Source organism: Perca fluviatilis, chromosome 1, assembly GCF_010015445.1.
Source record: "Perca fluviatilis chromosome 1, GENO_Pfluv_1.0, whole genome shotgun sequence".
Taxonomy (NCBI): domain Eukaryota; kingdom Metazoa; phylum Chordata; class Actinopteri; order Perciformes; family Percidae; genus Perca; species Perca fluviatilis.
The window spans coordinates 3,351,157-3,378,313 of record NC_053112.1 but is presented as its reverse complement, the minus strand read 5'-3'; the positions used below and the strand labels follow the sequence as shown (position 1 = coordinate 3,378,313).

Here is a 27,157-nt window from a genome sequence, read left to right as displayed (position 1 = left end):
ATGCACCTAAAAAACAGGTAATTTACCTGACAAACAATCACATCCCTACCTAAATATTCTGTCAAATATTAAATCATCTCCTACTTCAGAACATAATGCATCTTTATAGCACCACTGTTTCAGAAAATCATCAATGTTATTCATTTCTTTATAAAACTTAAAATCAACCCAGACTCTGGCTTTCACTAAAGAGATGAGAACAGGAAGTGCTTCCTGTCCTGCCCTGTCCTCCACTTTATTCTTCCTGCTAATGTAGATGGAATTTTTGCCTCTCCTACAATCAGATTAAGTAATTGCCATTTACAGGCATTTAGCCTGCATGTAGCTGGCTTCAAAAATTAAAGCAACCTTAGACCACTTCTCACCAAACCGTGTAAAAACCTTCTCCAGCACATCAAACAGCTTCCAAAGTCTCTGGCATTCATAAAAACTGTGAAAAACTATCTCTACTACGCCGCAGAATGGACAACCACTTAAAACTGTTGGGTTGATCACAGAAATCAAAGCATTTACAGCAATGGCTCCATGTAAAATCCTCCACTGTAAATCCCCAGTCCTTTTCTTCAGAAGAGATTTATAAAAAAAAAAAATCCATACTGGTTTCACACCACTGTCCACACCCAGTCTCAGTGTCCACATTGTGTCCACACCCAGTCTCTGTCTCCACACTTTGTTTACTCTTAAGTCCAGTTTTACACACCATTTGTACACAACCTTTCCTTTGACAGTATACAAGTCCACATACTTAGAGTCCATCACATTTAAAAAAAAAACAGTAAATCCATCAAGTTTAGGAATAAATCCCAACTCCGGAAAAGGATCACTCCCATCTCAGACTGATCTCATGAATTGGCGTATGTATGACACGCCAATTTGTATTCCGTTTTTGCGTTTTATGAAGACGCATAATCGCATTTTTGCGTGTATATCAACGCAAATCGGCCGCCATTGGCCTATATTGCGAGTCCATTTCCGCCGTAGCGAGTGGTATAAAGGAACGGGGGATTGGGTAAGGAGGTAGGTTGGGGTGGCGCCTCGCGTGTGGCGATTTTTCTGCCGTTTTTTCCCGTTTTTTGTTTTTAATTTTTTGTTTTTAATAAGCCTTACCCAATGTTTCTTTCCTAAACCCAACCATTTGTTGTTGTCGTAAGCGTGTTTTAGTCGTTATTTTCCGTGTTTTTGTCACTGTTTTGTTACTAAAGCCTTTCCCTGTGTTCTTTTCCTAAACTCAACCATTTGTTTTTTCTTGGGCGGGACGTGTTTACGCTGTGGCGTTGTTCGCCGTCGGCGTCGCGCGATACGCGTTAACGCGGGCGGCGGGCCACGTGGTGGGTCTGTTTACATCAGCTGTTTCCAGCGTGTATCATACACGTGGATAGCTGAAAATGGCGTAAAATAACACGCCATTTGGCTTTATGAAAGTGGCGTATATATTTACGCAAAGTCATGATGCCATGTTGCCCATCTGGTGTTTCCACGCCAACACAGTAATCCTGGAGCATTTTACATTCCTCCTCCATCAGTCTCTCAGTCCACTTCTCTAAACTGTTCCTGGTCTGTCAAATAGACCTCTACCCCAGAAGAGAAGCCACCGCGGATGTATCAGTCAGCCCAGGCCCTGCTACATCTACTATTCTCTTCAGGGTGACAGCTCCTGTGGTGCACAGCATGTTGGTGAGGCCCGGCGTCATGCTGTCCTGAACATCCATCCTAGCCCCATTTATTAGGGGCTCTTCTAATAACCAGTGGAGAGAACATGTAGGCTCAAGTCTGTTTTAAAATAACTCCACACCTTGAAAAGTGACTGATAAAAAGGAGAAAATCCACACAGGTTTAAAAACTTAAAATCCATCAGAAACAGTGCAGTGTCTAACCCCAGACCAGCTGTCTTCCTTAACAAGCTACTTGTCACATCTCTCCAAACTACATCTTTTGGACCTGTGAGATATTTCTGTACAAACTGTACTCTGAAAGTTGCCACTCTTCTTTCTATGTGTACCATACCTTGGCCACCCTCCTCCTTTGGTAAAAATAAACACTCTAAGATACCCAATGTAACTTGTCCCAAAACAAATCCACTAAAATAGCTTGTAGTCAAGGCAAGGCAATTTTATTTATGTAGCACATTTCAGCAGCGGTGCAATTCAAAGTGCTTTACATAAAACATTAAAACGCATTTAGAAATAAAACCAAAATTAAAAGCAGAATACAGGCACAAAACTCACAGCACAGTACAATGCCTTAAAAATAGGCAACGTCAAAAAGATAGGTCTTCAGCCTTGATTTAAATGAGCTGAGAGTTGTTGCTGACTTACAGTCACCCGGGAGTTTGTTCCAGATATGTCCAGATATGTGGAGCATAAAAACTGAACGCTGCTTCCACCTTTTTGTTTCTGATTCTGGGGACAGCAGGCAGACCGGTCCCAGATGATCTGAGAGGTCTGGCTGGTTCATAATTTACAAGTAGATCCGAAAAGTATTTTGGCCCTAAACCGTTTAATGATTTATAAACCAGCAGAATACTTGAAAATCAATTCTTTGAAGCACTGGAAGCCAGTGTAAAGACTGCAGAACTGGAGTGATGTGATCCATCTTCCTGCACAGCAAATTTTAGCCTTTGGAATAAACTCTCTGGGAGTTCAAATCAACTCAATTTGAGTGTACATGTGTGACCATCAAATAAACTCTAGGGCAGAGTTAAAGTAACTATTTTGTAGGAGTTGATCCTTTAACCCTTTTCAGGAGTTAAAACTGAACTATTGTGGGAGTTCAACACTAATCCCATGTAGAGTAAAATAGAACTCTAACCTTGAGTCAATTTTAATGTTAACTCCTTCACAATCAACACTTAAAGTATGTTTTATTTAACACTTATAGAGTTGATACAAAATGAAAGGTTTTAGGTGAAAAAGACTACATAAAACAAAAAACAATACACCATTATTACTACAAATATTTATTTGTATTGAAAAATCCATACAGTGTTTAACAATCCATGCTTGGATACTTACTTGTGTAACAAGTTATATTTTGAAAAGAAGTGCTTTATTTACTCACAGCATGAACATTTTTTTCAGCAAACATTCACTTCAACGATACAACTTTCTATAACAACACAATGTGAATCACACCCATAGGACATTTGGGCAATATACCATTATTACTACAAATATTTATTTGTATTGACAAATCCATACAGTGTTTAACAGTCCATGCTACATGGATACTTACTTGTGTAACAAGTTATATTTTGAATATAAGTGCTTTCTTTACTCACAGTGTGAAAAAATGTTTCAGCAAACATTCACTTAAACAATACAACTTTCTAAAACAACATAAAAATGTGAATCACACCCATAGGACATTTGGGCATCAAACGATTTGAAATGCTTTAATCTATCCCTTTCTAGAACCAAAACCTTCCTAGGGATGCTTTCACTTATTTGGAAAGAATGGAAATGGTCATGGAAACAAGTTTCATGTTCAACCAAAACAAAAACAACTTTCCCATTGTGCAAAATGATAGAGGTTAATTTACTGAACACTGGCATGTTTTCATCAGTGCTTGTGCAAACAAAGAGGCCAACACGGTATTCAACTCCACAATTTACCCTGTTTGTGAGGTTGACAGTGGCTTGTGTATCAATGTGCAGATATGCAGATATATCTTCTGCATATTCTAGTGTCTCAAGTAAACACAGTTTGACTGGACCAGATTCAACTGCTTTTGCAGTTAAGCATTCCCAATGATAAGCTACTGCAAATTGGTGTTTCTTTGCAAGTGACACTGTCAAATTCTTATAGTTCTTCACACAATCTTTGAAAAATTTGTGTTTGGCTTCGAATCTCATAGTCCAGATATGAATGAGTGGTCCAATTTTTCGAATGCACCTTGGATAGTGGACCATGAAATGACGTTTTGGTAACAAGTTCTTTGATGGATACAGTTCTTTGAAGAGTTTGTGATGTTCAATAATCAGGTGCTTTAAGTACACAGTCATTCCTTCAGTGATTGAGTATGAGAACACAATGTTTATAATGTTCAGCAACAACAGCAACAAGTGCCAGTGCAAATCATCCTCTGGTACCAGGGGCTCACAAAAAGCAGAAGGTATATTTGTGATAATCACAGGATTTGTGATAAAGCGTAGCTTAACCTAGTCTATTCCTGCAAGTTCCAGGTTAATATTCGTAGGCTTGTTTTTCTTTTCCAGATAGCCATAGTTAAAGGCATACATCCTATTTAACAAGCTTTCTTTAGAGATGAAATGTTCAATCAAATAAAAAAATAGCAACTTCACCTCATATTGACCAACCCCTTCCAAAATATCATGCATTATGTCAACTGCATAATTTTCTGCAATATTGAAATATTTCAATGTATTAAGTATGCTCTTTCTCTTGATGCCAAATGAAGAAGTTAATGTCGGATCATCTACCAAACTCATATAATGCTGATCATTCAGAACTTGTGATCTTAAAGTCAAACTTGGGTCATCTTCTGAGAAAATTGACTGAGCTGAAGATTTATCAATTAAGCAAAATCTACAGAAATAATTTGCACTAAATGACTCCAAGAACCCAAGAATGGTATGCATACCCAAGTTATCACCAGTAATTTGTGCAAGAGTGCCAAATACAGAAACATCAGCAAATGATACTGCAACCCCAGTAGTCTCTAATATTTTCAAGTCCTTTACTAAGGGTCGCAGTATTTCATCAATTCCGTATTTCTTAGCATCTTGTGCATGAAACAATGACACAAGATGAATGTTCATTAAGGCAGAATTCACCCTGGGGGGGAAGATTTCTAAGGATAAAGTAAAAGCAGCCAACTTTATGTATACCTTTTTTTTTAACCTAGTGGATTTGCACACTCAAAGTCGTCATAGTACAGTTGGATTTGAAGGGCAAACTTACTACTCGAAAACAAAGGATGACTTTTGAAGTAGCTTCCATCACAGAAGTCCTCATATTTATCACACTGAGTACATGTTTGCATCATCTCACAAATACTTTCATTCTTGAAAATGAACTGGAGTGTTTTCAGTATGGGAATATATATGAACTTGTCATTGATTGGAACTTGCTCATAGGTTCCAGTTTTGCTATTTCGTCTGGTATCATACCTTACTCCTAGGCGCTGTTCAACTGGCTATACAATATCCCATTTTTCCCTGAAATACTTCTTCCATTTGCTATCCGTATTCAACTGGCTAAAAGGGTTGTCCATACTTTTAAAAAGCTCTTCTACGGCTGATCTAGAGGGATTGTCAGCTGGAAGTAAGTTCAATACTTGGTCCTGAATATTAGACTGCAAATCTTCCACAAATTCCTGTAAATTTTCAATTGTAGAAAGAACTACAGTATTTGGTACACCGCTTCCCAAAAGTTTGGCTATGATGGAGGCACACGTATCTTTGCTGTGAGTTGACAGTGAAGGGCCTGCTTCAACATTTTGGCATTGTGATGAAGTAGAGGGTGTTTCATCATTTAAGCACTGAGAATGATTGTGCAGTTGAGTGTCATAGTTGGAAGGGGTTTCATGAGGTACACATGTGTTGTCAGTAGGATCATGTATCTTAATTAGATGTCTTCTAAATCCAGAATAACTTGAAAATTGCAAGCAACATCCTATTTGACCACATTTTAGTCTCAAATTTTTCCCAGAATACATTGCATGAATTAATTTGAGGTGCCTGAACAGAAGTAAAACTGTATCAAAGGATGACGCACAAAGGATACATCTGAACATGTTTGCTGCTTTAGCAAATTAGTGCTTGTTTAACAGCTTTGCTCTTAACTCTTTGACTCTTGGAGTTTCTTCTGTTGTCCCTATATCGATATTGTACAGAGTAGTCTGCAGGAATCTGTACAAGCTCGACAGAGCATCATCATATTGCACACTGAAAACAAAATGGGACTTGAACAGCTCATCAAATGCGCCCAGAGATGTAGAAGACTGACATGGAAGAAGCTTTCTATCCAAGACTATGTAGAAGGTGAAAACCTGTGCTTTTGAAGTCCCCGTGGCCAGCAGATACGGCTGGGGGTTTCCTTCGATCGTCATGAGATGTTCTTCAAGGCTGTGGCAAGACTGAAACACAAAGGAAAACATCTTCACATAAGCAATTAGTTTAAAAAATAGACAAAATTTGAAATTGAATTCTATTGTTTTGACAAACCTTGTGAAATTTAACCAAATGATCAGTTGCCTCTCCAACACTGATCTTTTTGGGCCGCTTCCTTCCAGCTGGTTGAGGAGTTAGCAGATGGAGCAATACAAGAAGAGATGCCATGTCGCTGTCCCACTCTGCAGACAGGGTAACACAATTTAATTAAGAATGCATTTCTTCACACTTCTACCTCGTGGAGGTCAAGGTTACCCATCTTCTGCTATTAATTTAACCTCTTAAACATCACTGCTCAGAGTAGGCCAATCAACACAAACTTGTGCTGGTTTTGGTGAATATTTCCACTTAAAAGAATAGCGCAGCTACTAAATCAAGTCTTATGTTTGAATATTTCAGAGTCAAACTATCACAGAGCTTCAATGAAGAGCTGCAACAACATGACAGCCTACAAGATGTAGGTGACACTGTCAGACAGGATTGTCCAACTGTATGTCCAGCTGAAATCAAATTTAGTTTTCCCTTTTTTAGTCAAAAGTAATGTTAATGTGTTATTCAAATGTATTAAGAGAAAGAAAGAAGGTCTTTATATCAGTAATGCTCTTTTTTTGTAAGCAGTTGAGATTTTTTGACAACTCATTACTAAACTAATGAAGTAAGACTGTTGTAGTACCTGGCTCATCAGCAGTGTCAGATTCTTCATTCAGGGCAGATTTCAGCTGTTTTTTCAGGAGAGACGTCTCTCTGAGGGTCCTGGCCTCTTGAATTACTTTGTCTTTAAAACTGGTGTTCCATTTTTCCAGGAACCTGGAAGCAGTCTCTGCTCCAAACATCATCAAGAAGTCTTGCAAAATCTGATAAAAAATAGGAAGACCTTCATTTAAATAACTTAAAGTAAAGCAAGTAGATTACATACACGTTTTTTTCAAATTCACACTAGTTACTTACCAGTCCCTTAGTGTCCAAGAAACGAGGAAACATTTGAAGTATGTCTGCCGATTGCTGTGGGTCATGGAGCACCTTTTGCCGATAATGGAATGTTTCTTTCATCTTCTGGAAGACAAAGTCACGGTCAGTAATGTGGTGAAGAAGAGACATGGCCTCCATACATTCATCTCCTGTTTGCTGGTCATCTATGGATCCAGATGTTCTTGACGATGTGGGACCTCCTTTCAGCTCCACTCTGTTACGGGATGCAGATGAGGTTTTGGATTGACGCTGCACAGTTTTTATACGCCACTCAAGAAAGCCTTTGTTGCTCTGCATGTCATAGAAATGTTCCTGAAGATAAAAGAGTATTTCTTGTTGGAAGGCAGACAATAACAAGTTTGTGATGGATGTAGTGTATATATGCTGTATACACAAAAGATCAACAAAGCAAAATGGAACTGCCAACATTAGTTTACAGTATGGCTACAATGCAAACTCACATATCCCTTTTTTGAGTATGGGTCTTTCAAAAATGGGAAGAGCGACACAATCCCAAAGGCATGAAACTCCTTCGTTGCTTTACTTACAGCTCTCCTGCAAAAGCAAAGGTTTTGAATGTAATAGCATTCTTGCCTCTTCTACAAATATGAATTTCAGGCTATTAACATTAAGGGCCCTATTTTAATGATCTAAGCCCGGGGTGTCAAACTCATTTTCACAAAGGGCCACACTGGAAAAAGAGAATCCCACCAAGGGCCAGACATGTAGAGTTTATTGACATGCTTTTGTTACGGTATGTTTTTTTTACATTTTGGTAGTTTTTTTTCCTAATTTTTTTTCCGACTTGTTTGTGGCTTTCTCAGACATTTGTCACCTTTTGTAAATTTGTAGCATTTTCCGACATTTTTGTTGACATGAAGCCTAAAAAGTCATCAAAAGAGTTCCTTAGCCATCATAGAAATTAGCAAATCAAGCAAAACAATGATACATTTTTTTAACAACAACCTGTTTCACAGCCTGATTATGAAAACTCTGCTTCTCGGGGGGATTTCTGAGTCTCAGAGTCGGAAAATCTGCCATATTCTGCTTTGAATGTCAGGTAATTGCAGTTTAAAAAAACACTTTCCTGTGTTTTTGGTTTGGCGCACAACTAGGGCGTGCCGCCCAAATTTTTTGAGAACCCAAATTGATATACGGCCGGATCTAAATCTGCACGGGGCCAGATTTGGCCCGCATTGAGTATGAGTTTGACATGTGATGTAAGCGCCGCGGTGGCGCGCATGCCGCAGGTGTGTTTAGGGCGTGTCCAAATCCACTTTTGCTAGTTTGACGGCGGAAAATAGGTTCCGTGCGCATGGTTCTAAAGGGTTGTACCTAATGTCTTCATTAATCATAGGTGTGTTTTGGGCGTAACATGCAATAAACCAATCAGAGTGGCATCTCCCATTGGCGCGATCACTTCCCGCTGCCTCAAGATAGCAATACACCCAGAATGCACCCGAACATTCCTCCCTGTAAGACTAGCCACCCATGGGTGCAAAGATGGGCACAGGTGCATTTGCTACTTAAACGACGTGGACGCTGGACGGGAAATTGACAACTGTGTCGGTCTTAAACTAGCAAAGACACTTGCGTCGAGTTTTGTGCTGCATAGGGTGCAAGATAGGACCGTAAGTCTCTTACCCTTCCTTTTCATGCATGTGAGCTACAATGATGTTCACCAATAATCGCCTGGTGGAATCTTTCAAACTCCCAGTCTCTTCATACTCTTTGATCACAGTCATCCCTGCAGGCTTGGAAGTGAGAATCTGCTCCACAGTCTAAATACAACCGATAAATACAAAACAATTAACAAACTAAACAGGTATTGCAATATATTGATCATACAGATAATTTGCAATGCATTTCAATTCCTTAACCCAAATCTAAGCTTGATTTTGAGGTAAGGACAACTAAATAACTGTAAGGTTATAAATTTACATTTCTTGCACGGGTAAATTCCATGACAGGTTGAATCATTTGAAATCCAGCATCACTTGTGTCGCTACTTAGACTGCTTGAGATTGACAATGTATCTGTTAAACTTGGAGAGGAAGGCCCTTCACTTTCTCGCTGCAGGACAGGAACATCTGAGGATCACAAAGACAGGATACAGGGCACATTCAATCGGAGCCCCTTAATGGTGTGAATGAGCAATATTTCCCTTCAAACAATGTCTCTGTACTTTCTACTTCACAGCAATTAAGCTGTGAAGGCGAAATAACAGAGCAGGAGTTATTGGAAGCAATTAATTCATTTTCAGTTGGTAAATCTCCTGGTATCGATGGAATCCCAACCGAAATGTATAAGATTTTCTTTACAGAAATTAAAAACCCTATTAGAATCTTTCAATTTTTCTTTTTTACAAGGTATTCTATCTAACTCACAAAGAGGGAGTTATCTCAATACTCTTAAAACAAAATCCTGATGGGAAATATAAAGATCCCAAATGGGTAAAAATTGCGGGCCATTGACCTTGCTTTGTTGTGATACTCGTATTTTAACTAAATGTATTGCTTTAAGAATAAAAAATATAATTGGAGATCTTATAAAAAACAATCAGACAAGTTTTATTAAGGGAAGATTTATTGGAGACGGTTTGAGACAAATACTGGACACGATAGATTTTTATGAGAACCATCAGGAACCAGGATTATTGTTTGTTGCTGATTTTGAAAAGGCGTTTGATAAAGTACAATGGAAGTTTATAAAACAATGTCTTGGCTTTTTTAATTTTGGGAATAATTTAATACAGTGGTTTGAAACTCTTTATAATCATCCTGTTAGTCGAGTGATCAATAATGGTCATATATCAGGCAACTTTTGTATTAATGCAAGGAAGTCCGTCAGGGGTGTCCTTTGTCGCCATATCTTTTTATTTTATGTATTGAAATTCTGGCTATTACAATTAAGAATAATCCAGATATACCGGGTTTATTTCCAAAGGCATGGGCAAGAGATTAAGCTGACAATGTATGCTGATGATGCTACCTTTTTCATAAAACCAACACAATCCACTTTGGAAGGATTAATAAAGGAATTAAATATTTTTTCAAAAATATCTGGATTGAAACCTAATTTTGAGAAATGTAATATTTTGAGAATTGGGACATTAAAAAATACCAATTTTATTTTAAACAGTTCGGCCCTGTTAAATGGATTAATGGAGAAGTTAATATATTAGGGATTTATTTACCGGACAACTTTAAAGAAATTGTTAAATATAATTATGAGAGAAGGATGGAGAAGGCTGATAGAATTTTACAACCTTGAGGGGGAAACCTCTCTGACAATTCAAGGAAAAGTAACTCTGATAAATACATTAGTAATTCCACAATTTGTTCACTTATTAATGCTTCTTCCTTCACCTGCACAAAATTCTTTAAACAGTTTGAACAAAAAATTTTCAAATTTATATGGAATGATAAACCAGATAAAATTAAAAGGCAATATTTATATAATTCTTATGATAACGGTGGACTGAAGTTAAAAAATCTTCAAATGATGGACTGTTCCTTGAAAGCCTCTTGGGTGACTAAAATTTATCACAACAAACAATGGATTACGAGCCAGATTTTTTTTTTTTTTTTTTTATTTAATAAATATTTTTTTTTTTTTTTCCCCAAAATAAAAAAAAAAAAAAAGAAAAAGAAAAGAAGAATAAATTAATGAAAAAAAAAAAAAAAAATAAATTTTTTTTTTCTGGTAAATAAAAAATAAATTTTTTAATTACCAAATTTAAAAAAAAAAAAAGAAAAAAAATAAGAAGAATAAATTAATGGTTTGTCTCCCACCACATAAGATGTTTAAAATGGTTATCTGGTGCAAAGATAAATAAAATAATATATATTTGGAAAGTAAATATCACAGGCACTGCACTTTTTCCACACAGAACCTGCTTGTTTTGGGAAGACGAATTTAATGAACCAATTTTGTGGAAAGATTACTTTAAAACAATTTATAGAACTACAATTGATTCATATTCCAGAATATTTCAACTTAAAATCTTTTATAAAATTATTGCAACAAAAAAGTCTCTGGTTAAGTGGCAGATAGAAAAAGACCCTTGTTGCAGGTTCTGTGGGGATGAGGAGGAAGACCTGATGCATTTGTTTTTATTTGTCCGCCCGGCTGTGGCTAAATTTTGGACCGATATACAGATATGGTTAAGGTCTATGGATATTGTTTTGCGAAACACACCTCAGAATGTTTTGTTATGTGTATATGAGGGTAAATGTAATCACTTTTTGAATATGATTGTTTTGATAGGTAAAATGTTTACTTTTAAAGCTAAAACTACATCAAATTTATGTATAAAACACTTTAAGAATAGAGTTTATCATCAGCATATGCTGGAAACAATCATAGCAACAAATAACAACAGAATAATTGAACATGAAAAGAAATGGAATGTTTGTTTACTTGAATTAGAGGATTGATTTATATTAATTTTTTTTTTCTTTTCTTTGTTGTTTCTTTATTTTGTTTGCTTTGTGCTTTTTTTATTTTATAGTGTTTTTTTTTTTTGTTAAAACACTACGAATGTGGAGTTGAATGTGGTGGTGATTGTGGTGTGAATACATGGGAGGGTGGTAGGGGTGGGTGGGGGTGTTTGAAGCTTGTTTTGTCTTTGTAATTCTTAATTTGTTCTATGTATTAGATTCTAAATAAAAATAAAAAATAAAAAAAAAAATAAAAAAAAAAAATAAACCAATCAGAGTGGCATCTCCCATTGGCGCGATCACTTCCCGCTGCCTCAAGATAGCAATACACCCAGAATGCACCCGAACATTCCTCCCTGTAAGACTAGCCACCCATGGGTGCAAAGATGGGCACAGGTGCATTTGCTACTTAAACGACGTGGACGCTGGACTGGAAATTGACAACTGTGTCGGTCTTAAACTAGCAAAGACACTTGCGTCGAGTTTTGTGCTGCATAGGGTGCAAGATAGGACCGTAAGTCTCTTACCCTTCCTTTTCATGCATGTGAGCTACAATGATGTTCACCAATAATCGCCTGGTGGAATCTTTCAAACTCCCAGTCTCTTCATACTCTTTGATCACAGTCATCCCTGCAGGCTTGGAAGTGAGAATCTGCTCCACAGTCTAAATACAACCGATAAATACAAAACAATTAACAAACTAAACAGGTATTGCAATATATTGATCATACAGATAATTTGCAATGCGTTTCAATTCCTTAACCCAAATCTAAGCTTGATTTTGAGGTAAGGACAACTAAATAACTGTAAAAGTAAGGTTATAAATTTACATTTCTTGCACGGGTAAATTCCATGACAGGTTGAATCATTTGAAATCCAGCATCACTTGTGTCGCTACTTAGACTGCTTGAGATTGACAATGTATCTGTTAAACTTGGAGAGGAAGGCCCTTCACTTTCTCGCTGCAGGACAGGAACATCTGAGGATCACAAAGACAGGATACAGGGCACATTCAATCAAAAAAATCAACCACCACAGATGGTAATTTTGTATTTAATTATAAATATTTTCTAAAATCCTGCCTACCGCAAGGTGTGTCACAAATTCTGTCAGGTCGGCACAGTTAGTCGTGTTTGTGAAAGATTCTAATAGTGGGATCTCTGAAATGCAGATACAGGAGAGTTCACATACTACTAGACTACTACTTTTTGGATTGTTTTGTTATATCAGCCAAACATTAAATATGTTTCTTTCAAAGTCAAAATACCAATCTCCCAAGTATCACCTTACCATTTTCAGTGTAGATGATAAAACATATTTCTTTGGCTGTTGCAAGTTCTGGAAAGACATCCTCGTCCACCTCTATGCCTTGCTCATCTGTGACTTTTAGTGGTGTACTTTCTGGTATGAGAAACTTCTGCTGAACTGAATAATAACAAGCAACATTTCATTAAAAATGTATTACTTCTTCCTCTTTAAAAACTTTGTAAGAAAACATACATCGCTTACCTGCACTGATAAAGTCTGAGAAGCTGACGTCTTCCATTTTAACATATTTCTTTGTCCCTCCGCATTTTACCTTTATCAACATCTTGGCCACTTTTATTTTGATAAAGTATTTGTGTTATTCGGCCTTACACACCAGGGACGTTTTTTTCGTGCGGTAAATTATATATATATATATATATATATATATATATATATATATATATATATATATATATATATATATATATTTTTTTTTTTAACTGTTGGTAAAGTTTAGCAACTGAGACGACCATGTCCTCGCCATTTACTTAAAAAATAGGCATTCCAACTCAGGAGACAAGTTGCTGGCGAGGCTGTTGTTTTAACCAGAATTGTAGGACAACGTATGAGGCATTACCTGTTTTATTCCTTCAGCGTAGCTAGGTAAAGTCATTCCTTCAGTCTAGGACAGGTCCGTTATCGTCCTTAGCCTTACACTCTACCGCTTAACAGTAATCTAAAAGAAACAATGCAGGTTAAGTAAATTGATAGAACTAGCAAAACACACAGAAACCGAAGTAATGAGGAGTATAACGTTGGCGTTAATTTCATGCAGTAGCTAGCTAGCTAAGTGCGTAGCTAGCTAGCTAAGTTACGAGTAAAATGCGACAAACCATGAAGTTATATTCAGCACGTTCGACAAGTTTGGGCCAGGCATTAAACTCTGCAGCTAGCTAGCAAGTTAGCTAGCAAGTTTTTCCTAGCAAAAAATATACTAATGTGTTACACTGACAAGTTAGTCGTTAAAACTAAAGAAATGCGGTATATAAAGACAGTACATTTACAAGAGAGTCATTTACAGACTAACCTAACGTTATAGTTTGAGAAATAAAATGGCACATGTTACGTTACCTGCCTCACAACGAAGTCCAAGTGAAGGCTGTTCGGCGCGGCAGCAACAAAGCTGTAACGTCAATGTGCGTTATGAATCAACACCAGTTGGCTAGTTGAATCACGTTCCTCAACACCCAATGAATGAACGCCGAAATATAACACCATCAAAGAGTATCCCTGTACAAAACCTGTAGTCTAATTTAGAAAATAAACTCAAAAATCTAACACTTAACACTTTTTTTGTTTAACTCCATATTATTCAACTCCAGAAATTTGCTGTGTGGTCCTAGTGAGGACTTGAGCAGCGGCATTTTGAATTAGCTGCAGCTGTCTGATTGATTTTTTCGGGAGACCTGTAAGAACACCGTTACAGTAGTCAAGTCTACTGAAGATAAAAGCATGGACAAGTTTTTCCAAATCCTGCTGAGACATAAGTCCTTTAACCCTTGATATATTATTAAGGTGATAATAGCCTGACTTTGTTACTGTCTTAACGTGGCTGTTAAAATTCAGGTCAGAGTCCAAAATTATACCAAGATTTCTGGCTTTGTCTGTTGTTTTTAACATTGTTGTTTGAAGATGAGCACTGACTTTTAATTGTTCATCTTTTGCTCCAAAAATAATCACCTCAGTTTTTTCTTCATTTAGTTCATCATGCACATTCAGTCGTTAGTTTGTTCAATGCACTTGGCCAGTTCTTGTATTGGACTGTAGTCCCCAGGCGACAAGGTTATATAAATTTGTGTGTCATCCGCATAACTGTGATAGCTTATGTTGTTGTTTTCCATAATTTTGGCTAACGGAAGCATGTATATATTAAACAGAAAAGGGCCAGGGACGAAGCCTTGGGGAACTCCACACGTCATACTTTTGTGCTCAGATGCATAATTACCTATGGACACATAATAGTTTCTATTCTTTAAATATGATTCAAAGCCAGAAAGGCCGACCCAGTTTTCCAATCGGTTTAATAGTATGTCGTGGTCGACCGTATCGAATGCAGCACTAAGATCAAGTAGTACTAAAACTGTAGTTTTGCCACTATCTGTATTTAAGTGGATGTCATTAAAACTTTAACAAGAGCCGTCTCAGTGCTGTGGTATGGTCGAAAACCTGATTGGAAGTGATGGAAGACATTGTTTAGGGACAAAAACAGGTTGAGTTGTTGAAGAACTACTTTTTCAATGATTTTACTTAAAAATGGAAGGTTTGATATTGGTCTATAGTTGTCCATTTGTGACAACCAGTGTTGGCTGTAACGCGTAACAGTAACGTAACTACTTTTTTCTGGAAAAAGTAAAGTAACGTTACTACTGAAAATTTGGTAACGAAACATAGTTCCTTTTTCAATTCGGCGCAACGTTACTTTTCCCAGGGACAGATTTGACTGCCTTCTGAGCTGCGTGCTCACAAGCTCCACATGGTAGTAGAGGCTGGTAGTAGCGGAGCAACGCTGCAGCCAACGCTAGCTAACTTTTGAGAGCGTTTTTAGCTTCGTGGCTTTTTACTGGACAGCACTCTGAGCGGAGAGCTCTGTGACACATGCCACTACATCGCTGAGGACTGGCCGTTAAATCGGCCGTCCTACAAACAGAGCATGCCAGGCAGACACTAAGCTGACAACCTCACAGATGGATGCGGTGGAGATGGGCTCATACATAGGCTACACGCAGCGGACCTCTGTGGACTTGTGTCAGTCGCACAGACACGCAGGGATTTCCAGAAAAGAGGCTGCATGTGTCTATGACAATGCACGGACCATCGTGGCTGCACGACCAGTACTACAAGTAGATATGGACATTACACATTAATAGTGTAATGTAATGCAGATGACCTGCCGATGTGCATTCAACCCGCGCTGGACTCGTTCATAATGAATCAGCCGTCACTCTGTGAGGAGAGAATCTGCAGTGTAGCCTAGTTCACACACTTCACTGATAGATTGGCTTTTTGGTCAAAGATAGCTTTTGTATAATTAACTTCAGTCTCTGCCAGAGACACCTGCTTTTAAAAGTAACGTAAAAGCAACGAGTAAAGTAAAAAGTTACTTTCCATAGGTAAAGGATTACTTTTTTATGAAGTAACGAGTAACGAGCAAACACTACTTTTTAAAAGTAACTTCCCCAACACTGGTGACAACTATAGTGGGTCTAGATTGTTCTTTTTTTAAGAGTGGCTTTATGACTGCAGTTTTTAGGGCCTGTGGGAAGATACCTGAGAGAAGAGACATGTTTACAATCTGTAAAAGATCTGGTGCCAAACAATTTGAACATTTTTTTTAAAAATTCTGTTGGTAAAATATCAAGGCAAAAGGAGGAGGTTTTCAGATGTTGTATAATGTCGGCCAGGATACTTTGGTTAATAGTTTGAAATTGTGTCATATTGTAAATAGTTTTGCCTGAACACTGTGGCAACGCATACCCTGCACCTGATTTGGAGGCACTGAGGGCTAGATTTACTAACACTAGCGCAGTTTGCGCTGCGTCCGTTTATGCGAGTTCGGTAATAGCGCACGCTATGCTTCCACATTTTGCGTAGTATTTATCAACCCTGACACCCATCAGGCAATCAGCGTCTTTCTCCGCCCACTATACCGTAAATTGCGCTGTAGCAAAGCGGTACTTGTGCTATGATATGGCTGAGTGCAGACTGCGATATTCCCACTGCTGATGCTATGACTGTTTGAAATGATCCTGATGCCAATATTTGTAATGTAGCGAGGAGTTTAACAACTGGTGGAATGGGATGTGAACGCTGAGTGGGAGATTCAATTTCATCTTTGATTTCTTCCAGTAACTCTAATATTGCTATGTTATATTATTATTATTATTATTATTATTATTATTATTATTATTATTATTATATTATTATGGCTGCTTGATCCGTAACGCTAAATGATGTTGTGTTCACTGACAAAGTGTGATTCTTGTGTTTAAAAATATTTTCAGCCTCGCCTATGTGTTCGTCTTGCTGAAATTGCTGTTGCCATTTCACCAGCGGCATAAAGGTCTACGAGGAAACTCGACTGCGGCTGGTTTAGACCTGCTTTAAAGAGGCGGAGAATTTCCCCCGCAGAATAGAGGCGCGCTCTTACTGACAGTCTTTGTAAATACCACGGAATATATAATTAGGGGCACTTTGCGCTTATCCTCCCACCTTTTGGGTGGAACTCCCACTTTCCCCACGACCCTACGGTGGCCGGGAAGTGCAATGCAACATTACAAAGAATGAAACACTTTTACAAGTGACATTAATTTTGGAAAAAATTAATTTTGAAAACATATTTTGAAATTTTAAATTTTGAAAAAATATTAATATTTAGAAAATAATTTGAACAATTTAATTTGAAAATTTAGAATAATTTGAAAAATTTTAGAAAATTATTTTGAAAAAAATTTAAAACTTTAGAAAATATTTTGAAAAAATTTTTAGAAAAAATTACATTTAAAACAATTAAAGTGAAAACTTTTACCAGTCGAAAAAACAGAAAGGGAATGTACCACTAAGTATGGGTGTTGTTGGTGGAGATTGTGTTGTTGTGAGTGAGAAGGTGAATGAAGTTGGTGACAGGGGTGTTTGGAGTTTTATGCGGCCGAAATTGGAAAAAGAAAGAGCCATGCCGCACTGAGGGCAGTAGACCGGAGTACTGCCCACCTGGGCACCGCCCCAGCGAACCCCGGCCTGGAGGGAAGAAGCAGAAAGACAGTATGAAGTTTCAGGTCTAAAGAGTGGGACGTGATGAAAAAGTCTAATATTATATTATAGTGGGGAGACTATTTCATTTAAACTTCACTTTGAAGGACCTTAGAAAGTAAGGTTGTACTTATGTTATAATATATTTTATAACATTATATCTGTTTTGTAAACTCGAGAATAGTTTTTATTTCTACCGCCACATTTGTGGATTTTTCCTCAATATTTCATCTAATTATAAAATACTATTACATCCATATAAAGTGTGGTAAGTTTGTTTTGTTTAAGTAAATTTGTTTTCTAAAATTTATTTTGTTTTCAAATGTAAATTTGTTTTTAAAATTAAATTTGTTTTGAAAATATTTTGTTTTCAAAAGTAATTTGTTTTCTAATTTATTTTGTTTTCAATTAATTTGTTTTTAAATTTTTTGTTTTAAAATGTAATGTTTTAAATAATTTGTTTTTATTAAATTTTTTTTTTTGTTTTAAAATTAAATTTTTTCTAAAATTTATTTTTTTTAAATTAATTTGTTTTAGTAAAATTTTCTCTTTGTATGTTGCATTGCACTTCCCACTACCACCCTCCAGACATATTGAAAGCGCAACTTGTCTCTTCTCGCTCATGTGGCAGAAAATCTGCGATTTTACCCAAGTGCGCCCTGTTTGTAAATAGCCCGCATCGGTTACGTCCGTCTTTGCGACCAATTAGCGCCTGGAAACAGGCGCAAACGGCTTGATAAATCTAGCCCTGACTGTTTGTCTAATTTTTTGTATTTTTTTTTTTACTGAAGAAGATCGCAAACCTTTTGAATGAGCCCTTTTGGGGGTTCCATACAGGCCAACGGATGCCACAAAGCAGACGCTAACAGATTATTAATAATTGTGCTCTGCCTCTAAAAGACAGTTGTGATTTCAGCCATTTTCACTTTTTTAGTCTTCCTTCTACTTTCTCTACTACCCCCTACCAACGTACACACCAAGATATTTAAGACAGTCTTTTTTTCCACACCAATCCTCCTGGAAGACTGGGCAGACCCTTCCTCCATCTCCCAACTGCCAGTGCTTCACTTTTTTCCCAATTGACCTTTGCAGCTGATACTATTCCAAAACCTTTGACAATATTTTTTTTTTTATATCTTCCTGATTTTTTACAAGAACAATGACATTGTCCGCATAAACTGACTGAAGATATGTCTTTTGTTAAAACCCTTTAAAGACAACCCTTCAATGCTAGCCCTGACCTTACATAACATTGGCTCTATAGAAAGTGAGTACAACATGCCTGAGAGAGGACAGCCCTGCCTCACCTGCCTATGCACCTTAAAAGGGACACTCAGACCCCCATTGATTTTCAACACACGCTCAATGTCACGGTACAAAACCTTGATCATAGCTATAAGACATGGCTGAGGCCAAAACTCTCCAGATTTTTCCAGAGATAAAGGTGCCCAACCCGGTCAAAAGCCTTTTCCTTGTCAGACCAGTTTCAATACCCAAAGAACTAGAGACGTCCAAAATATCTCTAATTAGGCAAGGCAAGGCAAGGCAGCTTTATTTGTATAGCACATTTCAGCAACAGGGCAATTCAAAGTGCTTTACATAAAACATTAAAGAGCAGTTAGAAAACAATTTAAAACAATTTTAAAACATTAATAAACAAATTAAAACAAGAATAAAATTGATAGTGCAGTATAAGAATAAAAGTTACAGTGCAGTATAAGAAAATAAAGTTAATAAAATAGATTATTTAAAGAAAAGCAACATCAAAAAGATAGGTCTTTAGCTTAGATTTAAAAGAACTGAGAGTTGCAGCGGACCTGCAGGTTTCTGGGAGTTTGTTCCAGATATGTGGAGCATAAAAACTGAACGCTGCTTCCCCCTGTTTAGTTCTGACTCTGGGGACAACAAGTAGACCTGTCCCAGACCACCTGAGAGGTCTGGGTGGGTCATAGTGTAGCAGGCCTGTCCCAGACCACCTGAGATGTCTGGGTGGGTCATAGTGTAGTAGCAGATCAGAAATGTATTTTGGCCCTAACCGTTTAGTGATTTATAAACCAGTAAAAGTATTTTGAAATCAATTCTTTGAGGCACTGGAAGCCAGTGTAAAGACTTCAGTACTGGAGTGATGTGATCCACTTTCCTGGTTTTAGTGAGGACTCGAGCAGCAGCGTTCTGAATCAGCTGCAGCTGTCTGATTGATTTTTTAGGGAGACCTGTAAAGACACCGTTACAGTAGTCAAGTCTACTGAAGATAAAAGCATGGACAAGTTTTTCCAGATCTTGCTGAGACATAAGTCCTCTAACCCTTGATATATTTTTAAGGTGATAATATGCTGATTTTTTAATTATGTTAATGTGGCTGTTAAAATTTAGGTCTGAGTCCATGACTACACCAAGATTTCTGGCTTTGTCTGTTGTTTTTAACATTGTCGTTTGAAGCTGAGCGCTGACTTTCAATCGTTCCTCTTTTGCTCCAAAAACAACCACCTCCGTTTTTTCTTCATTTAATTTAAGAAAGTTCTGGCACATCCAATCATTAATTTGTTCAATGCACATATTTAATTGTTGTATTGGGCTATAGTTCCCTGGCGATAAGGTTATGTAAATTTGTGTGTCATCTGCATAACTATGGTAAGTTATTTTGTTGTTTTCCATAATCTGAGCCAGTGGAAGCATGTAGATGTTGAACAGAAGAGGCCCCAGAACTGAGCCTTGGGGAACTCCGCACGTCATGTTTGTATGCTCAGATATATAATTACCTATAGACACAAAGTAGTCCCTATTCTTTAAATAGGATTCAAACCACTTTAGTACTGAGCCAGAAAGACCAACCCAGTTTTCCAATCGGTCAAGTCTACTGTATCAAATGCAGCACTAAGATCAAGTAATACTAAGACTGAAATTTTGCCACTATCTGTGTTTAAGTGGATGTCATTAAAGACTTTAACAAGAGCCGTCTCAGTGCTGTGGTGTGGTCGAAAACCTGACTGGAAGGCATCAAAACTGTTGTTTAGCAATAAGAAAAGGTTGAGTTGTTGAAAAACCACTTTTTCTATGATTTTACTTAAAAATGGAAGGTTTGATATTGGCCTATAGTTGCTCATTAGTGTCGTGTCTAGATTGTTCTTTTTTAGGAGTGGCTTGATGACTGCAGTTTTCAGGGCCTGTGGAAAGATACCTGAGAGCAGAGATGTGTTTACAATCTGTAGAAGATCAGAAGCCAAACACTTCGAAACATTTTTGAAAACACCCGTTGGTAGAATATCAAGGCAACAGGAGGAGGTATTCAGATGTTGTATAATGTCCTCCAGGTTTTTAAGGTTGATCGTATGAAATTGTGTCATGTTGGAATTTGTTTTGCGTGCATACTGTGACAACACATATCCTGTATTTGATATGGAAGCACTGACTGTTTGTCTAATTTTCTGAATTTTGTCTGTGAAGAAGGAGGCAAAGTCGTTGCAAGCCTTGGTAGACAACAGTTCAGATGCTACCGGTACTGGAGGGTTTGTTCATCTATCAACAGTAGCAAACAAAGCATGTGAATTATTATTGTTTCTGGCGATAATGTCAGAGAAAAAGGACCGTCTTGCATTTCTTAGTTCCAGATTATAAATGCGAAGTCTCTCTTTATAAGTGTTATAATGGACCTGGAGATTAGATTTTCGCCAACTGCGTTCAGCTTTTCGACACTCTCTTTTTTCTGTTCTCACACCTATAAAATTTCTCCATGGAGATCTTTTCTTACCAGAGACAGTTTTGACCTTAGTGGGAGCAATAGCATCAATAACATTCGTAATTTTACAGTTGAAATTATCTACCAGCTCAGTGACTGAGGCCCCAGTGAGGGTGGGTGTAGAGGAGAAAAGCTGAATGAATGATTCACTGGTGTTTTCAGTGATATACCGTTTTCTGATTAACTTTCTTTGAACACTTTTGGGCACAGAGATAGTGCCGTTAAAGAAAACACAGGAATGACCAGAGAGAGCAACATCAGTCACCACAACCTTGGGAATGTTCAGACGGTTTGGAGATAATCAAGTCCAGAGTGTGCCCTTGTGTGCGTGGGCTGTGTCACATGCTGAGTCAGTCCATAGCTCTCAAAAACACAACACAGTTCTTTGGTCCCTCGGTCCTGGGGGTTGTCAACATGAATGTTAAAATCACCAGCAATAATTACACGTTCAAAGTTAATACAGATTATAGACAGCAGTTCAGTAAAATCGTCAAAGAAGGATGCACAGTATTTAGGTGGCCTGTAGATATTTAGAAGTAGAGCTTGAGGGGAGGATCTTAGCTGAAGAGCCACATATTCAAAAGAAGCAAAATTTCCGTAAGATATTTGCATACATTGGAATGAGTCATTAAACAAAATGGCGACTCCACCTCCTTTCTTATTCACTCTATTCTCACTCATAAAACTAAAGTTAGGGGGGGCTGACTCAATGAGAACAGCAGCACTGTTATTATGGTCCAACCAGGTTTCAGTTAAAAACATAAAATCAAGATTGTTCTTGATAATAAAATCATTGATTAAAAATGATTTTCCTGCCAAAGATCTAACGTTTAGTAGGGCTAGTGTTAGTGCGTTTTCATTTTTTGGGACAGACTGTGGCTGACGAGGAATGGATGCTAAATTTGCAAAGTTTGCAGTTACGTGCTTATTCGCCATTCTTTTTCTATTACCTATCACAACATAAATTGTGGAAGAACTTAATACGCAGGGCCCAGGCTTGTCTTGGAAAGAGTCATGAGTGCTACTATGCATGCAGCCTTGACCCGGCCCATATCAGTTAATGCTTACTGCATTTTGCACACAAGCATCCTTATCAGTTTGGGGAGAAGGAGTTAGCTGCCGTCCTTGAGGGGGCAGAGGTGCCTGGCGTTTTACGATGGGAGAAGGAAGGGGGGCATACTTGGTTCCAGCATTTACCAGCTGCTTCATCTGGTCAGTGAACTCCAACATGGGGATGGGGGAAAGAGGGGAGAGCGACATATCCTTAAAGAGGTCCTCATAGCTGTCGTGGTTGTCACAGGGGCTTGAGGAGTGTTGCACGGGTGAGAAGGGGTGTTGAGATTTCTCATCTCCGGTCTTTGGTCTCCCATGGTCAAATCTTTGCTCAGGTGGGGGCTGTGGTGGCTCACTGCCGCACTTTGTTGTGTCTTCCTCTTGTTTTGGTTCATCTTGTCTCGTGCCCTTGGCCAAGGGAGCAGATGTGTGGCGCAGAAAGTAAAGTAGGCTAGAGGTGAACAGCTTTACTCCTGGCTTGTTAAGGAATAGTCCATCTGCTTTAAAAAGATGTCTGCAGCCCCAGAAAATGTTAAAATTGTCAATGAACTGCAGAGAATGGTTGGTACATGCATTTGAAAGCCATCTGTTCAGTGCCAACAGTCTGCCGAATCTCTCAGCTCCTCCTCTGACTGGCGGTATAGGGCCACTGATAAACACCTTTGCATTTAGGGAGCTGACTGCGTTCAGCAGATTCATAAAGTCACGATTCAGCACTTCAGACTCTTGCTTTACAACATCATTTGACCCTGTATGCAGTATAATGTTCTTCACAGTTGGGTGTGCTGCTATGATATCCTGGATTCTTTGGGCCAAATCAGACACCATGTCTTTGGGAAAACAGAGTATTTTGATGTTTTTACTGCTTTTTATATCTTTCACAGCAGAGTCACCCACAATCAGAGTTTGGGGCCCAGTCGTTAGCTTTCCCTGTAGCTTTTTACTTTTAGAATCGCTCTCAGTCCTTACCCTGCTGTGTGACGATGAGACGTAATCCAGGTTATGTCCAGTGTCCTGCAGCAGAGGAGCAAATCTGTTCTTTACCTGCACACTCAGTTGTTGGGGAGGCATTTTGTTGCTGATTTTCCCTTTTTTCCCTTTTGCAGTTGTCCACGACTGTGTCCTGCTAAGTATAGGGGTTGAAGAGGCACTCTGCCTGGGTGGTAATGCAGGCCAGCCGGTCATATCACAAATCTCAGGGCGCTGTGCTCTGCCCGTTAGTCGACCTCCCTTTTCCCAGGAAAATGATTTACTCTTAGGCTTTGCACCAAAAGAGTTACAGGGAGGACTGCCACTTGTTGATTTATTATCCGTTCCACAGCCCTCTTGTTTCTTTGTGGTCTTGCTGGTGCTAGTTAGCCGTGTGTTAGCATGCTTTTGTCCATTGTTTTGGGTCACTGGTAAAGTGGTGTCATTTCCACATGATCCGTTCACTTCCAGGTTTACTTCTAACCGGTAGATTTTGGTTTCCAGAACTGCAATCTTCTGCAGGAGCTTGTAGTAGTCCTCTATGGAGAAGGGTGGCATCTTGCTGCTAATTAGCTTTAGCTACAGTCACTTTAGGACAGGCTTGAGCTATTGGTAGGGCCCTCGCCACGCAGAAAAATTTTCAAATATGACAATAGCCTACTATGTCTACAAAAAATGTATAGTCCAGTGATTTATAAGTATCCAAGAGCCGCTGCTCATAGTTTCTCTCAGAGGAAAAGCAAGATTATCAGCAGAAATATGCAAGCAGAAGCAGGAGCAAGCAGTAGAGCGTCTGCACTGTAAGAAGCAGGAAGCAAAAAGGACACATTGTCCATGATGGACCTACCAGGCACACAGTATGTCTGGTCTTCATGGATCACCATCTCCAGCACATCTCTCAGTCAGTTGGCCAATGCGTTGGACAGGATTTTATAGTCTGTACAGAGAAGAGACACAGGACGCCAGTTTCTGATCTCTTGTAGATCCCCTTTCTTCAGTAAGAGAGTTATTACTGCTCTCCTGCAACTTATCGGTAGCAACATGTCTTTAAAACTCTCATTAAAAAACGTTAAAAGATCTTCACCAAAGTCCCTCCAGGACTCCTTTTAAAACTCCACTGGGATCCCATCAATGCCTCCCCCCCCCTCCATACTCTGCAGGGCTGAGAACAGTTCCTGCAATGCCAATGGTTCTTCAAGCACAACGTTCATGTCTTCTGGGACTTTGGGCAACCCTTCACAGAAGGATTCAAACAGTCCTTCTTGTTTGTACTCACTGCTGTAAAGCTCTGAGTAGAAACCCACTGCATGCCTCCATACCTCCAAGCAGGTCTAAAACTTAGATCAAGACCAAGGTGACTCCTCCCTGGAGTGTCATTCTGTCTATTCAGCTTGGTCATATTCAGTGTCTTCACCATCAGGTCATAGAAATCTTTTCCTGAGGCATTCTCCAGAGAGATGGCGCACCGGCTCCAGCAGAAGGCCCCCACAGTCTTTATAATCCGGGAGTAAACCAAGGGAAGGATACGTGTCATTCTCGTTCGGCAGCAGTGACCCATTACTGAAGGAGTCTAGGAGGGACCATTCATGTCCAGTCAGCTTATGTCACCAGTACTCCAGAATTTGACCGGTGACCCAGACCGACCTGAGACCAAGTCGAGCAGCCAGATTGACGGAGTTGTCCTGCTGAGGCCCAGCCAGCTCCACCACCTGACCCAGAGTAGAAGTTTTTTTCAGCACCCTGGACAGAGTTGCTCCTCCCCAGCCAGGATTGTCCAGCACCGTCCCAAACAGCACAGGTTCCTGCAGGAGCAAATGCAGAGAGTCCACCTGCTCCGCTCTCTGTCTTCTCAGCAGGTTCCACACATTAAAAACACTCCTATAAAAAGCTGGCAGAAACAACTTGCTCATATTCTTGGTGTCCATTAAAAACAAATTAAAATCCAGGCAGAGGCTGTTAAAACGCTGCAAAATGCAGCAGGATAAAGGCCTCCACAAAATGTCTATCGGTCCAGTGAGCATCCTCACTGAACCATATAAGTAAAACCCTCCACCTTAAAAAAAAAGGACAGGTTTAGATGACTAGTTGTGTCTTTGAGAATCATGTACACCTGTCCCCGGTGACACACGACGTGCTTCAGCTGCGGGGATTTGCAGCCCAAAGACACTATTTTTATCGGAGAGACGAGTTGTCCGTAGCGGGACAACTCTTTCACCAACATTTCATTTTTGATGAACGGAGGAGCATTTAAGATCGTTACCCTTATGGCCGGACTAACCAGCGGGAGAACGGGAGTGAAAGTGTCTTGGATCACTACACCGTTCTCCACCACCTCGCTTACTGCAGAGGTACTGCTCAGGAAGATAACGATTGCTCTGTTCATACGGGAAGCAGAATTAATGCTGCTGAACCCAACCACTTCTTCCACCGCCAAACCGGCCTCCTCCACAGAACACTGAACAACCGGGCTGAGTTTGATGGCATGACGCCGAGTCAGCTTCTCAAACTCAGCCGCAGCGGCTTCCACCACTGGCATTGTGCCAAACAAAGACACGCTGCCAGTTACAGCACCACCAAAACTCTAAACACACCACTAACTAATGAAAAGAAATATAAATGTACACATTCACACACAAAAAGAGAAAAAAAAAAAGTAAAATAAACTCACACACGCTGAAACAAATCAGCACACACCACGCTCTCCACACTTAATCCGCCATTCACTCAAAGAGAGATAGTGAGAGAGAAGAGAGAGAGAGAGAGAGAGAGGGATACACTTCTAGTGAGTCATAAGTGATGATTGACAGAGTAACTTTTCTATGAGTCTATCAATAGTTTTTTATTGAATTATTGAAATAATTGTATTATATAAATATGTTACATTAAATTCACCAGTTTACTTTAAATGAATACCAATCAGGAGTTTCAGCCCTGTTTAATAAAAGGACGTTTTATTTCTCTGACAGGTTCTGGGCATCAGGACTGCCTCATGATTACGGTAACTTTACCGCTGTAACATGCTGCGATCAACAAGGAAAATGGACACAAAGAAGAAATGATTACCCTAAGAAGTGGATCTGTGAGAAAGAGATTCTCTGAACTCTGTGATGACAGAGGGGGGTGTAGTGTAGGGATCAGCTTTGTCAAATCAGACTAATTAACATTTTGCTCAGTAGTTTATTCTGTGTTGCTAAATAACCTGGATTACATAGATATCGTCCCTCTGCCCTTCATAGTGCACAATCTGGTTAGAAGTCATGAGCCCTTACTCTGTAGTCCTACAGGATTATAATAGCATTTCCATATAGCCACTTAAAAATGTGCAATGATACGTAACAACATTGTTTTGGGACAAAACTTTCACTTAAGCTTTTTGTTTATCGCAAATACATATTGCGTAATGTTACCGCAAACTCAACAAACACTTTGGATCATGCACAGAGACTACTGTGGTATACCCACTACAATAAACTAGACTACACCACTGCCCCCAACTCATCCCTACAACCTATCAAATCAAATCATTATTCATGTCTTACGCTGCAGCTGGTATTCTTGTATTTGTATCTTATTCCAATGTAGGCTGTTGTTATTTTTTTTATTTCTTTCATGAAAGTTTTAACTTGCTCTTTAATGTTTTATGATTTAAGCGTTTTGAATTGCCTTGTTGCTGAGTTGTGCTATAGAAATAAAAAAATATTATATTGCAGCACGGCTGTCGCGCGTGGCATTTTGAAAAAGTGTAACCACACTTGGGACGGCTTTATTTGCATTAACGTGACTCGCTGCGACTTGAACAAGCT

At 38.9% G+C, this 27,157-nt stretch overlaps 2 protein-coding genes across 2 annotated transcripts in view; one reads left to right on the top strand and one right to left on the bottom strand.

The window, feature by feature from the left end:
• LOC120550893 (CD209 antigen-like protein E) overlaps window positions 1-26,968 on the top strand; it is a 30,946-nt gene extending 3,978 nt beyond the window's left edge. The window contains exon 7 of the mRNA XM_039787877.1: window positions 26,321-26,968. Within this exon, the coding sequence (XP_039643811.1) occupies window positions 26,321-26,453 (133 nt within the window). The 3' untranslated portion in view covers window positions 26,454-26,968. The remainder of the gene's footprint in view (window positions 1-26,320) is intronic.
• LOC120550686 lies at window positions 5,173-13,498 on the bottom strand. Its single transcript, XM_039787401.1, has 10 exons — window positions 13,428-13,498; window positions 13,052-13,141; window positions 12,833-12,967; window positions 12,373-12,521; window positions 12,070-12,206; window positions 7,562-7,655; window positions 7,080-7,412; window positions 6,805-6,985; window positions 6,186-6,313; window positions 5,173-6,097 (listed from the first exon to the last, which is right to left on the bottom strand). Exons 2-10 carry the CDS (start codon window positions 13,131-13,133, stop codon window positions 5,774-5,776), a joined length of 1,563 nt encoding a protein of 520 aa, XP_039643335.1. The 5' UTR covers window positions 13,134-13,141; window positions 13,428-13,498; the 3' UTR covers window positions 5,173-5,773.
• Window positions 26,969-27,157: the final 189 nt, after the last annotated feature.

Bases quoted from the DNA above. Each gene is read 5' to 3' on its own strand.
- LOC120550686 (XM_039787401.1), bottom strand. From the start codon at position 13,133: ATGTTGATAAAGGTAAAATGCGGAGGGACAAAGAAATATGTTAAAATG. The intron at 7,656-12,069 runs GTAAGAGACTTA...TTGCTTTTGCAG, and splicing joins CACATGCATGAAAAGGAAGG to GAGAGCTGTAAGTAAAGCAA. The intron at 6,986-7,079 runs GTAAGTAACTAG...ATTTTTTATCAG, and splicing joins TCTTGGACACTAAGGGACTG to ATTTTGCAAGACTTCTTGAT.